Source organism: Brienomyrus brachyistius, chromosome 1, assembly GCF_023856365.1.
Source record: "Brienomyrus brachyistius isolate T26 chromosome 1, BBRACH_0.4, whole genome shotgun sequence".
NCBI lineage: Eukaryota > Metazoa > Chordata > Actinopteri > Osteoglossiformes > Mormyridae > Brienomyrus > Brienomyrus brachyistius.
Genome location: NC_064533.1, coordinates 17,583,510 through 17,597,395, shown reverse-complemented (window position 1 = coordinate 17,597,395; position 13,886 = coordinate 17,583,510). Strand labels below are relative to the sequence as shown.

The 13,886-nt window shown below is 45.2% G+C and overlaps 1 protein-coding gene across 4 annotated transcripts in view; it reads right to left on the bottom strand.

Annotated features, from left to right (window-relative positions):
• Window positions 1-511: 511 nt before the first annotated feature.
• The window catches only part of col11a1a (collagen, type XI, alpha 1a), a 57,170-nt gene continuing 43,795 nt past the window's right edge, over window positions 512-13,886 (bottom strand). For 2 of the 4 annotated variants that reach the window (XM_049026385.1, XM_049026403.1), the window contains 21 exons: window positions 13,517-13,570; window positions 13,351-13,404; window positions 13,034-13,087; window positions 12,772-12,825; window positions 10,148-10,255; window positions 9,998-10,051; window positions 9,665-9,718; window positions 9,432-9,485; window positions 6,613-6,666; window positions 5,709-5,816; window positions 5,544-5,597; window positions 5,401-5,454; window positions 4,974-5,081; window positions 4,450-4,503; window positions 4,318-4,353; window positions 4,175-4,228; window positions 3,662-3,908; window positions 3,219-3,331; window positions 2,868-2,936; window positions 2,116-2,349; window positions 512-1,602 (listed from right to left, as the gene is read on the bottom strand). In XM_049026385.1, the coding sequence (XP_048882342.1) occupies window positions 1,456-1,602; window positions 2,116-2,349; window positions 2,868-2,936; window positions 3,219-3,331; window positions 3,662-3,908; window positions 4,175-4,228; window positions 4,318-4,353; window positions 4,450-4,503; window positions 4,974-5,081; window positions 5,401-5,454; window positions 5,544-5,597; window positions 5,709-5,816; window positions 6,613-6,666; window positions 9,432-9,485; window positions 9,665-9,718; window positions 9,998-10,051; window positions 10,148-10,255; window positions 12,772-12,825; window positions 13,034-13,087; window positions 13,351-13,404; window positions 13,517-13,570 (1,818 nt within the window). In that variant the 3' untranslated portion in view covers window positions 512-1,455. The remainder of the gene's footprint in view (window positions 1,603-2,115; window positions 2,350-2,867; window positions 2,937-3,218; window positions 3,332-3,661; window positions 3,909-4,174; window positions 4,229-4,317; window positions 4,354-4,449; window positions 4,504-4,973; window positions 5,082-5,400; window positions 5,455-5,543; window positions 5,598-5,708; window positions 5,817-6,612; window positions 6,667-9,431; window positions 9,486-9,664; window positions 9,719-9,997; window positions 10,052-10,147; window positions 10,256-12,771; window positions 12,826-13,033; window positions 13,088-13,350; window positions 13,405-13,516; window positions 13,571-13,886) is intronic. The other 2 variants (XM_049026395.1, XM_049026412.1) reach the window with 1 other exon arrangement.

The window sequence follows — 13,886 nt, the reverse complement described above, 5'->3', positions numbered from 1 at the left end:
AGGCAGATACATGGCTTTAAAAAGGGGTGGGGTGTCTTTTAAAGGCATGTGCAGATAGTGAATTCCTGTTACAGTCTATCTGATTTTATGCAAATTCTCCACATCTAAAATGACACCTCAGAAAACCAGTAATCCCTACGAATGTAAATTTTTAGTCTTCTGATTGAATGGTAACACTGAGTCTAACAGCAGTCTGTGTTGACCCGTCCTTGGGAGCTCAACGAATAAAAAGGCAGCTTGACGAATCTTTAACAACAGCAGGAAAACTGAGGTCATGTTACAGGTTCTTATGGTGAGATGAAGACCTCCGAAGATCTAACCACACATTCACCCTCCGTATTTAGCCAACAGTGGGTCATGGAGAGAATGCATTGATGAATGAAAACTGCACTTTAAATATACAAATAATACCTTAAATAAGAGCATTTATTGTAAACGAGAACAATGTTAAAATATTTAACATGTGAATGTCCATTTAAAACAAAATGCTCAGTTAAATTTTTTTTTGTTTAGAATCCATTTTAATATTTGAAATGAACCATAAACAGCACAAGAAAACATTCTCATTTTAGTTACAAAACAGGCTGATCTAAAAGGCCGTACCATTGCATTCACAAAGCAATTTGAACAAAATATGCCTAAAATATTAGTGACTTTGAAATTCCCCACCCAAAACACATATAATCGTTTATCCATTGTATATACAGGGCATCCTTAAGAATTAACTAGAAATTTTGAGGTATATGACCAGAAATACAAAAAACAAATCAATTAAAATTAAATATTATTGCCGTGATTGCTTAAAACAAAGAATAATGCAAAGTCAGTGGAAAGATATTTTTGTGTGCTGGTGGAAGCCGCCCAGTTCAATTAGGCTGACAATCTAACGGCTTTGCACAGAGAATATATACAATGGAGGCGGAGATGGAAATCGGAAAGCGTGGGCTGTCTGAGCCCTTGTTTAATTAATCAGCTTCATTAAAGAGGTACGCCATGTTTGCTGACAATATGGGTTTATTTCATTTTTTCTGATACCAACAATTAAGGCCCGATTGCAGTTTTGAAACACATGCAAGTTTTGAAAGTGGATTCAGAAGTAACCATATTGTACAAAATAATAATAATTACACGTATGGAAACACACCATTTAGCACCTGGATCTATGAAAGCACCTCTGCAGCTCCTGCTTTCTTGCAGCACCATGGGAATCCACCAGGGGGCGGTCTGTGTTGCGCCTTCTCTCTGCTCTCCGCCACAGAATTAAATGTCCTTCACATTTATCTGTACAAGGGTTAAGTCATGTGACTGGGGCCCTACAAGGGCGACGGCTGTTTCCTAGGTAACGCGTACAGCGAGGGCTTGTTCGCTGCTCGGCTCCCATTCAGAACTTGCATGTGGCATGGTGGTGGGCGGCGGCTGGGTTGCCTGCCCGCTGGTCTGTCCCTCCCTCTGGCTTCACCCGAGGAAGCAGACTGGACCAACCTCGAACCCAAACTTCTGGCTTGGATCCCCAAAGTCACTGAGCATCACATCGACGATGGGCACCTGGTCGATTTTGGGGGTGTTGATCTCCAGGACCGTTTTCCCATAGCCGCTCCTCGGCTGCAAAAAAGAAAACAGCGTCACAGAAAACAGCGATAATGATGGCTTAACATTACTCCTAAGGGGGTTCCATCACCGACTAGCCAATGATAAACAACAGGCGTGTTGCTTTAAGGCTGATTTCAGTGGAATCAGAGAGTCAAACTTAAAACTGAGGAACAGAAGCCATCTGCAGATTGTTTGGTGACTGAAATGACTAGAAATGTTACAATATTCCAGCTGGCTGGACAAAAGGAAGCCAGAAACTGGGTGAGCCAGCAGCTGCAAACTGGGAGGTTGGGTAATTGATATGGATACTGGTTTCAGCTGCAGATTTAGACTCTTTCACGTTCCTATGCTGTGTTTGGAGGACCTCTGACCCGATTTTCAAATTTTACATGATGTAAACAGACAATGGGTCTCCAGACCCTTGTAGCTGCCACACCTTCATAAAGCCCCCCCATCCCCCCAAAACAGACCCCCCTCATACAGAGTCCGAAATAAACCCGGGTCCGGGCATTCACAAACACATACCGCACAGCCGTCTGTGAGCACACTGATGTAGGGACTGTTGTCGTAGGACATCTCCTCGTCATTTGACCCCAGAAACCTCAGTGCTTTGTCGTAGCTGTCCGACGTGGCGTCGTGCCAGGCCACTGACTGGTGGCAGTGGTAGGTGAAGTTCTGCCTGGCTGAAGCCGTCAAGAGCTTCAGGAACGTCATCTGCACCATGTTTATTGGGTTGCCCTCAAGATCCTCATATGACAGCTATTGTGAAAAAAATGTTCAATTATGATGCATGACAGCATTAGCGTTTAAAAATATTGCAACATCACAATGAAATCCCATGGCTGGTTGGTGATAGGAATAAACCTCAAGGCCTTTGGAGACCATGGCACACCTGGACATAGAGCAGAATGCGATGAAGCAGCTAAAATGGAGCTTGACTGCTGAATTGCACATGCAGCACTGCTGTCAGTGTCTCTGAAGATGGCAGCTAGACGGAGAACTGAGGAATTAGCAACAGCCTCGAGGAACTAACAGGAGGCCCATGGAAAGAGCAGGAGGCCTGAGGAACCAGTAGGAGGCCTGAGGAACTAGCAGGAGGCCTGAGGCACTAGCAGGAGGCCTGAGGAACTAGCAGGAGGCCCGAGGAACCAGTAGGAGGCCCATGGAACAAGCAGGAGGCCCGAGGAACCAGTAGGAGGCCCATGGAACTAGCAGGAGGATTGAGGAGAGTTTGTGTTTTAGATAGATGTAGGACAGACGGGGAGCGCGATGCTCACCATTTTACCACGTTTAAATTCACTGAACCAGGACCCTGGAACTTCTTTTGGCCACGAAGATATTCTGACCTGTTGCAAAGGGAAAATGATCCAGTGAAGAACTGATTTATATAGAAACACTTCCAAAATGAGAAAATATGTATTTTCAGCCGATATTATTGTGCAGTTTTATGTAATCTTAAACTGCGAAACCAAACCATGATTTACAACCCACGTTTATTCAGGTGAAAGAAAACACATAGTTTTAGTGGAATAGTGGAAACCGACACATTATGAAGTAAGTGTATGTTGCAGTGCATATTATAAGCTGGATGCCTTCGAATGTGTTCGCTGTGAATCGATCTCACTCACGCCTGAGGATCTCTTATCTGGGTAGATGCAGGTCTCACCACCAGCCGTGAAGTTGCAGAACACTTTGAAAGAATCCCCTGCACAGCCCTGATTTGGGTCGATCCAGTACTCCCCTAACAGCGCCAAAGGACAGAATTCCAATGCGTGAATAAAGGAAAATACCCTTCCTGACTAATGAGCCAACACACGACTGGTAACATTATAGTATGAGGCCCATGCAGAGATATTGGGTATGTGGAGCAGAAACTGCAAAATGCACATAAAAAAAAAAAAACAAGTTAAAATGAAAGTTTAATCTACCAACACGGCAATGAATATCAAATAAGGGAAAAGCGCTGTGTCAGTGCTCTTTGAAGGAGAGACTCATACATTCTAAATTTCCCGTTTAGAAGGTGTTTCCCCTACATCCATCCTGAGATGTCACAAGACTGTAGCCCATGTACCGTCAGGGAAGTCAGGGTGGCAGAGCTGCAGGTCCTTGCAGGTTCTGGCTGGGTTCCCCTGCGTGCCCATTGGGTACTTCATGCGCTCGATGTCCTGCTTGAGGTTGTTCAGTGATGTAAAGATGTCCTGCATGCCCTCGCTGTAGTCCATCATGCTCTCGGCCTCGTCTGCCTGAGTGTCCGATGACCGTCTTGTCTTCTTCGGGGACTGGATGGGCAGGGGCTGGATGACTTCACCAGGAGGACCCTGCGTGGGGAAATAGGGAACGTTATTCATGATGTCTTCACACAGGCTGCAGTGTAGACATTTTTTCTGCCAGAGATGTTAAAACTGACCCCTTATTGGCTGACTAATGAGGAAGACAGTCCCACATGTTTCATTTTCTGATTTGTTTGCTAATATCATTCGCTCTTCATTTACACATTCATCAGACTCTTTGTTTGTCCAGCTGATAGAGCTGAACTCAACGTCAAACCCAAAGGTAATGAAGGATGATCCAGTGGATGACTTACAGGGGGACCAGGTGGCCCAATCAGGCCAGCATCCCCTTTCTGTCCAACGGGCCCCTAGATGTGGACAGGAAGACACTTTTATTCCCAACTCCTCACATTCCCTACATGGTGATGTGGCTGGTTTTGGGCACCAATGAACTCACCGTGGAGCCTTTGGCACCCTTGGGACCTTGAGGACCCTGAAGAAAGCAGAGAGGAATGGATGTTAGTATTGGGTACAGGGGGAGGATTCTGATGCTTCCTTGTTAATGAAGTAGAAAAAGCGGATCCCATACAGGCAAACCGGGGGGGCCGAGGGGTCCGACTGGACCGGATGCTCCGGTGACACCCTGTGAACCAAAGAGAATATGGAGCTGGTTAGACAGCAGAAAGATGGCGAGAGCCTGGGGCGGCGGGCCGGACCGCTGCCAGCACCATGGAGACTCAAAGGGCCCGAATGGGGCTGGAATTTATCTTCATGAAAAATAAATGAAGAGTTTGGTTTGTACAGCTGTAGCTGTTTCTTATTTTTCCTTTGATATGATAATTCATCTGAACTCTTTCTGTGCTGTTATTCAACAACGAAAGGAGACTTTTTGGTTCAAGCCATAACATTGGAAATATTATTCTAAATGACACAAGTGAATTATTTATTAAGTCCATCTGACTTGTAATACCAGAAATGCCCAGTGAGAGGCAGTAGAGAGATGGCCATGTCAAAGTACTCTACTGTAAATGTGAAGCAGCCCAGCCACCTGCTTCCTGACGCACATATGGTTACCACAGCGATCGTGTGATGGAGGCATTATGGAACACTTACGATGTCGCCCTTGTTACCGGGGGTGCCCTGTGGTCCCGGCTGCCCCCGGTCTCCCTTCTCGCCCTGCTCTCCAGGTGGACCAATCAGGCCTATGAGACCGGGGTGACCCTGGGGTGGAGGGAGGGACGTGCAGAGGGTTAGGAAGAGCTCATCATAGTCCATCAGGTCTATCTGACATCAGAGGGTGAAATTATGGAAACTAAAGGAGAGAGTCTGCTCTCGTGCATCTATTAATCTGTATCAAATCGGGCACCAGCCACCGGACAGGTCACACTCTGTCCACACATACTGGCTACGGTGCTCTCATCGGCTTCCCAGAAAGCCCTTCAAAGTGCCCCCTATCTGCAAGGCTTGCTTCGAGCTGATGTGTGGGCCTCATGAATACAAACCACGCACACAAAGGAGGACTGGACAGGAGGATAGTTACCTTTTCACCTTTAGAGCCCGAATCGCCCTTCAAACCAGGCAGACCGGGAGGCCCCTGTATGCAAGAGAAAAGGCAGACAGGTGAAGCTGTGTGTGCAGGCCGCCCGAATCTGAACAGCCTGCCGAGAGAGAGATTTCCCTTACCAGGGGTCCGGGGGGGCCATCCTGGCCCGGGGATCCAGGAAGTCCCTGCTCGCCCTGTGAACATCAGATCCAACACATGTCATTTTTTACTGGCCTTTCAGTCATCTCAGACGTTTTTGGCACTTTTGTAAATGTCATGAAATTTGAGGCCAGTGATGAACTCACCACAGGCCCTGGGATGCCACGTAGGCCCTCGGGACCAGGCTTTCCAGGGGGCCCCTGGGGGCCCACAGGCCCAGTTTTGCCTGGAGGACCCTCTACACCAGGTTCCCCCTGTAGGCAGGAAAAACATAAAATTTCAAACATTGTTGTTGCCTCATTCTAGACCCTCGGGTGTTAATCCTGTGTAAAATGCATGTTGCACTTAAAATTCATTTAAGTGAAAATCAATTTTAAGTTTATTTTAATTTCAAATTTAATCGGAAAAAAAAACTGTGTGCTTATCAGACTCTAGAAATATTTCCTTTTTCAAAGAAAATGGGGAAATCCCAAGTTCATACATTCAAAGCTTCAAAGCTTCCTCTCATATGAATGTCAAATCTTAAGGTTCTGCCCACTATAGATGAGAGAGAGCAGTGGCAATTATGCAGTGAAAACTACACAGCACTGTACAAGCAGGTGGAATCTCCAAAAACAGAACAGAGCTTTATGGGTGCTGGGATTTTTTTTAAAGAAAAACATTTTGCTGCCACTTTTTACTGATGTGCCTGCTTAACTGCACACTACTTAACAAGTGCCCAGTTAACAAGGTGTCTGTAACTTTATTTGAAATCCCAGTGGGAGTAGTATCTGTAAAACATATGCCCTATAATCTATAACTATATTTTCTTTGAAAAATTACCTGTCTGGTACAATTTTTAAGGTTTTTCTCTTTTAAAATGACAGTGTAAGGGAGGCAAAGCACTGTTACCCTAAATCTGTAAAACATGCAGCATCCAAAAATTAGCATATATTCGATTTTGGGGATAATTAAGTGTAATGTGCTGTCACATTGGGTTTCAGCAGAGGACTGTATGAGTGTGTGAGGCAGCCGGGGGTGGGGGGGTGGGGCAGCATTGATTCCCGTTACCTTTGCACCCTTCTCTCCCTGTCGACCCTCAGCACCAGCAGCTCCCTGGGGCCCCTAAGGACGCAGGAGAAACAGCCTGCTTACATGCGGCCTGCACAGCTCTGCACTGTACATGAGCAGCTTCCAGCGTGAATAAATCTCTCTGATGTATGGCAGTCATTCGGCATTCGCTGTATAACTTAAAACATACAGACAATCATGTTAATAAAAGATGTTCCTCTGCAGCTGGTAATAATGCCATCTTTACTTGGGGCCTTAAAAACTGGCTCTAATCTTATTTCCATCCATCAAAGATGATAATTAATGCCACTCTGATGCATTGTTTTATTTCACAAACACACAAACACACACACACACACACACACACACGTAGGCTATACCTATCCTTATGGGGCCTGCTCGTTCACTTCTATGGGAAAAATGCTAACGCTAACTATGACAACCTTAACCTCCACCCTGCCCTAACCATAACCATAAGTAACCAAGCAAAATACAAGAGTTTTTGCATTTTTAGTTATTTTATAGCAGTCACTGATTTTTATAAAATACAGTTTTCCCTTATGGGGACAGATAGTTATCACATTATGGGGACATTGTGTCCCCATAAGGATAGGTGTACACACACACACACACACACACACACACACGGGTTTGTAATCATATCTTTGTGGAGGCCGCTCATCTCTATTTCGCTCATTTCTATGGGAAAAATGCAAATGCTAACTATGACAGTGTCAACCCGGCCCCAAGCATCACCATGAGTAACCAAACAAAATGCACGTTTCTTTGCCCACAGATTTTTAGTAAATCAAGTAAAAAAAACAGATATTCATCATTTGGTCCCCACAAGGTAAGGTATTTTCAGACCACACACACACACAAACACACAGATAAATGCATGTCACCAGGATCACATGATGATGCACACAAAGCGACAGTCAGAATCGGCATGTTCCTCTGGCTGTGACCTGGCACCAAGCTCACAAGCTGCACCTTCTGCCCCAACTGCAGGCCCCACCGCCCTGTGTCAGGGGCCTTGTGATTCGGCTTCACTCCCATGCCCGTGGTCGTCCAGCTCCGCTACGTTCCACACTGATCATGAGACATGCCCTCACTGGAATGGCACCTCTGGAGTCCTCAGATACTAGCAGTGAGCTGGAAATAGTTATTAGCGCCTCCATGTGGCGGATGCATTGCATGCCGCTGTGAGGAACATGGTGTCCTCCACTGAGATTCGCCATCGGCAGCCCTGTGCTCCTTTATGATCCAAAGTTTGGTCAGAAAATTAAAAGGCCGAGGTTCATAGGACAACAAGAGGCCTCTACTGAAACTCCTTTCAACTTTCCACCACAAATCACTATTTTCTTCTGCTGTGTAACCAGTCTCATGTAACCCAGATGCCTTCGCATACACATGGCACAGTGAGAGTCATGAGCCTCGTGTAGATTACAACTGAATGAATATGCGAGAGAAAATGGGGATTCTTACCTGAAATGTGAAACAGCTTCTTATCAATGTGTTTCTCTCAGCGGGACAGAAAACAGATCACAGTCTATCTCAGAACTTCCAGAAAGGAGCAGTGACTCTCCAAACACAGCCACTTAATAATGCTTCCATTTACAATGTTTACTTTCGCCCAGATAAGCAACAATTTCATCTCACTCCACTAGATAAGCGTTTCTCTCGAAATTCACTATTAGCCACAGAATCATGGAAGCAGCAGCTCCCAGAGTGAGGATACCATCTGCGCTTCCCCTCCTGATCAGTACCGGGCCACTCTTCTGCCTTGGCTCATCTGCCTTCCACAGATGCTTAGATGGATGCTCTCTTTGGAAGCTGCCTCTGTCTAAATTTGGCAGCGTTTTCCACCCGAATGAAGCGAATGGACCCGGAGCACACACCGTCTCGTCCTCGTTCTCTACCATATATTTATTTCTGTGTCACCGAGACCTGTGCCTGCAGAAGTTACCCACGGTAATACACATACCATATTCGGGCATGTTAAGCCAGAAAAAGGCGAACACGAGAGAGGCACAGTGCGCACATCAGTTTATAGCAGAGGGATTGGACAGAGATCCCAGGTCATTAGATGATTAAAGGGAAGGCTCCATCTGCACAAACGAACCATGCGGCTTCATCAAATATTCACCAGTATCATTCTCCATGCGACCAAGAACCAGCGCAGCTGCAAATCGCAGCATGGGCGAGTGTGCGCAACAGTTCGATGCATATTTTCTGTTTTATTTCACAGCATATTTTTAAAATGTGCTTCCTGCAGCAGTATTACTATTGCAATGCGGCCATGTGTATAACAAATAAAAAAAATATTCTAATGTCCAATTAAATGGATGGATGCTTCATTACTTCCGAACGCATCACAGTGTAACACTGAAGGCACTGCCACGGTCTGCGGATCCTCATGCAGACATGTGAATAATGTGTGGTGATGTACACACGTTTTTGGCTGCTGGATGTGGAGAATAAATACGGTAATAGTCTCGAAGGAGCCTGCATATGAAACAGAGGGGATCATCTGCCTCAGGAACAGACAGACAGATGCACAATGACCATGGCGATTATGAAGATCACCATAATCACCACCATAATCATAATCAGCATCATCATCATCATCATCATCATCATCATCAGCAGCACACTTAAAAATCTTGGCCCCCTGACAAAATGTCAGCTTGCCCCTCCCACTGAATTGTACATATAATTTAATGTATTTAAGGGCTCCTGTAAAGTGTTGGACTCCCTGAAACTGCCAGGGTATCCATGCTCCTCTGACACCCCATCATCATCAGAACAATACTCACTCTCTTGCCCGGTGGACCAGGTGGTCCAGCTTCTCCAGAAGGACCAGGAGAACCCTGCAAACAGAACGACGGCAGTTTAACTTTGCGCGGTGTCCATTGTCAGTGTCTGATTTTAGAAAAATGTACTGACCAAACAGCCTCCTTACAATCTATCCAGAACCACTGATGTGGTAACTCTTTTACTACCATGAGGGCTGGTATTATGGCAGGTGGATGGTATCGTGCAAACTTACAGGCTGACCAGGTTCACCATCCTCTCCCTTGTCTCCAGGAAGACCATCGATCCCCTGAAATACGTCAGTGTGGACAAAGAGCATCAAGGACCCATTTCATTATGCTATGTTACGCGGTGTGCTTAGTGAAGGCGGGTGTCTGTCGGACTGTAAACATAATCCCTGTCAGTGATTTATTTCTTATTATATGAGCCACCACACACGATATATTTAAACATACTTTCAAGGCCCAGTTCAGAATGAAGACTATGATCAATTATCCAGGCACAGTGCAGTATTAATAAGTGAGCAAACTTCATCGCCCTATACTCTGCCTCTGACTATGGTACTTACAGCAACGCCCGGCTCACCAGGGGGGCCGGGGTCTCCGGGAAATCCCACAGGACCCTAAGAGTTAAAAGACAGACTGTCAGTCATAAAGAGAAACACTGATATAATGGGAACCTCCACATCCACGTGACGACCTTAAACAGGGACACTCACTGGGTTGCCCTTGGGGCCGTCATCTCCAGGGGGACCCTTGGTGCCAGCTGGCCCAGCAGCACCAGGTGGTCCAGCCTCTCCCTTTTCCCCTCGCTCACCTTTGGGGCCCTGCAAAGAACCCGAGCATCAGCACCCACATGGGAAGGGATGACTGTGTGTGTTTTTAAATCATCGCCATCATCACCACCCCACCTTCATCACATCATCATTATCATTGTCACCATCATCATCACCCCACCACCATCATTGCTACCATCACCATCATTGTCATTGTCATCACCATCACCATGGTGATCATCATGTGGTGAACGCCCAGGATACATCAAGAACAGGGCTGAACGATTTGGGGAAAATATCTAATCACGATTTTTCTGATTGACATTGTGATTACGATTTGATTTGCGATATATATATTTTTTTTATTCAAGCTTCAGTTCAATATTCAGTGTGTAGTAAATTTAAAACATATGATGCAGCACTACCACATTAGCCATCAAAATATTAACTGGTCTATATTCTAATGCAAGGATTAGAATTTAAAGATGTGATGTGTTAAGTTAAAGTAATAATGAAAACAATTGCAAGAAAAGGAAAACAATAGCGATCTTGCAGCTAATGCTGATTAGCCCCCTAATTACACAAGAACCGCCTTTTCCCACACCAATGAACAAGCAAGAACTACTTTTGTGTACGCAGCCCTTTTGTTTGCGCTAATGTGTTATTAGTGTTAAAAACAGCAGCGAATCTAACTCTCTCAACTAAAAAGCTGTAATGTTCATAACAGAGTGACTGTTCTGTCCTGAAACTATAAAACTGGAATGTTTTAAACGTAGTATGCATTTTATAAAATGTAAAATAAATAGAAGTAATTTATAGGTGATTTCATGTTGGTCGAAGTTTCTGCTTTTTAAGAACAGTACCGTTATTTTATATACAAATCAATTCAGGTGAAACAAAAAATAATGTACGTGTTCAGGGTTGCAAACTCTTTCAGACTCTCACGAAAGATCTTTCGGCAAATCTATATTCCATTCTGAACTTAAAATTAGTTACATCAAAAATGTTAGGGCAGTTTGCAAACCCTACAGATTATTTACAAGGTAATACAACTTTTACATACATGTAAATGTATGTGCAGAACAGAGAACAGAAAATCTCACCCTATGCAGCTGACCAAAGTTGGCAACCTTGCACTTTATTTGAAATGAGAAGTAAAATGCAGTATTTCTGTGTCATTCCTTTGCCTTGTGACAAATACAAACTAAGGAATAAACATTATATGCGTCTCTTTTTTTGTATCTTTTCTAAATGATAAGATCATACCCATCTATAATAGCGATTAACGCAATCTATTCTTTTAATATTTTTGTTAAAGGGAGGATTTTATTTTATTACTGTTGTGGGATTAAGATTAATTTCAGAAGATTAATCTTTGTAAATGCTTAAATTAATAAGCACAAAAACATGTGACATAAACACGACTGTATTATAGCTTTACGGCTTTTTGGGGGCCACCGACTCCGCTGCTGTGACGATTACTGACTGTCTTGTTGTTTTTCTGGGTTAGCGGTACGCTAATGCTATTGCCCATTAACAAAAAACAAAAGGTATGATATGCTTAGGTATGTCGCCGCTGGTGGTTAAAAGGAGATTGCAGATTCTATTGATGATAGGACCTTTTTAATGTGCCTAGGACCTTGAGAGCAGCGTGTGGCTCTGTGGGCTAAGGTCAGAAGGTCGCAGGTTCAAACCCCGCCTCAGACTGTGGGTCCTTGAGCAAGGCCCTTAACTCCCAGCTCCCTGGGCGCCGCTACGGATGGCAGCCCTTCGCAGAGAACTTCTTCTATGAAAAAAAAGAGCAAATTGTGGGAGGCGTAAAGACAATTTCCCTACGGGGACGATAAAAGTATCGATTATTATTATTATTTTTTAAACAATCTCGGACCATGAAATAGGAAGGCAATTCACTTATAGCTCAGTAGCAGAATCAGTATTTTTTCTGCACCGTGAATGCAACATTTTCCTTGGGTTTCACGTGTTTGCGGTTTGTGGGCCTATTGGCAGTCTTCTTGGGCCACTTCTGATTGGTGGGCATGACTGGCACGTGAGATGCACAGCACTTGTGATTGGTGAGAATGACTATCGTACAAGGAGCACGGCATGAATTTGTAAAACTATTCTCACAACAGTTTTAAACCTTAGGTCCAACGTGCTGTATAATGTAATCGCAGCCTTTGCAATTTTCTAACCGCGTTGTTTCAAATGGCGATTCCGATTTGAAATTGATAAATTGTCCGGCCCTAATCAAGAAGCACAACAGTGACCATGCTCACAATCAGCCCAGGGAAACTGCAGACGAATTTATCTGAATAAATCTCTGCGAGCCCAATTTTGGGCTGTGGTGAACAGCGCGTGTGTCTCTTGATCATCTCCTCCAGTATTATCCAGGAGCTTCCTGGCTGATTGTCAGGCTGTAGAAGAGTTTGAGTCCACCTGAGAACATTATTGCCTTCAGTACCTACTCCAGCCTGGAGCCAGTCTCAGGTTACCGAGCTGCTGGCAACAGTGACTCTTCAACAACAAGGACTCTTCACAGAAAGAAAACGGCCGATTGTGACACTCACCGAAGTGCCGGCCTCTCCGGGGGGTCCGGGGTTACCCGCTTCTCCTTGCTCACCCTGTGAGGAGTCACACTGGTTACCATGGCAACTTAGCACATCGCTACACAACAGTGATAGACATGTATGGAGGGAACACAGGACTCTGCCCCGCCGCACCCAAGGCTGTCAGGTGAGGCTGCAGGGGTATTAATAATGTGCCGGAACATGATGCGAGCTGTTATCCTTTAGCCACAGTGGGGGGCCCTTAAGGGACACTGATGCTCACCTTCTCTCCCACGGCTCCCACCGCACCCACGCCTCCGGGGGGACCTTGGGAGCCCTGTCACACATTACATCACGGAGACAACAATATGCCGTGAACATTTCATCTCCGCAATTCCGCTATACTAAACACCAGAATGAAACACTGGGCCTTTATCCGCTGCGGATCATCTGATCTTCTGCTTAACTGTAAAGACCAGTGTCTGCTCGGGGGTTGGTGCTGGACTCTAAAATGTGTGAAGGTAGCACTCCAGGCCCTGAGACAGGACTCTTTCTGCGTTTCTACTCGTAATGGTGTAGAAGTGCGTCCGAGATACTGACGTCAGCTCCGCTGGGTCCTTGTGGTCCTCTTGGGCCTGGCGGTCCAGGTGGCCCCTGTGAAGAGTCAAGGGGAGGTAGATCAGGTGAGGCCCGAAGGTGAGGCGTGAGGCTGCACCCCAGAACCCATCACCAGGACTGTGTGATCAAAGCCAGTCCCTCCACTCACCATTGGTCCAACATCTCCGTTCTCTCCCTTCTCACCCGGAGGTCCAGGAAGACCCTGACATGGAGAGAGTGCATTATTATTACAGCTGATGCTGAGGAAGCATGTAGTTACATTGCATAAGGCGTAGTCACTGCGTCAGTGTGTAACGCATAGATACATCACATTAGTGAGGCAGTTTATGCATGTTGATGCTCTGTTTGGACATTATTAGATATTTTAATGTTATATGTAATAAGGTTCTACATCACTATAGAAATCTTCTGAATACTTCTCAGTATTATCAGTAACACCACGAAAGACAACCTCATAAAGACACAACCTAAGATATTTTCGAAGACGGAAGGGAAATGGCCTCAATCACACCGAATGT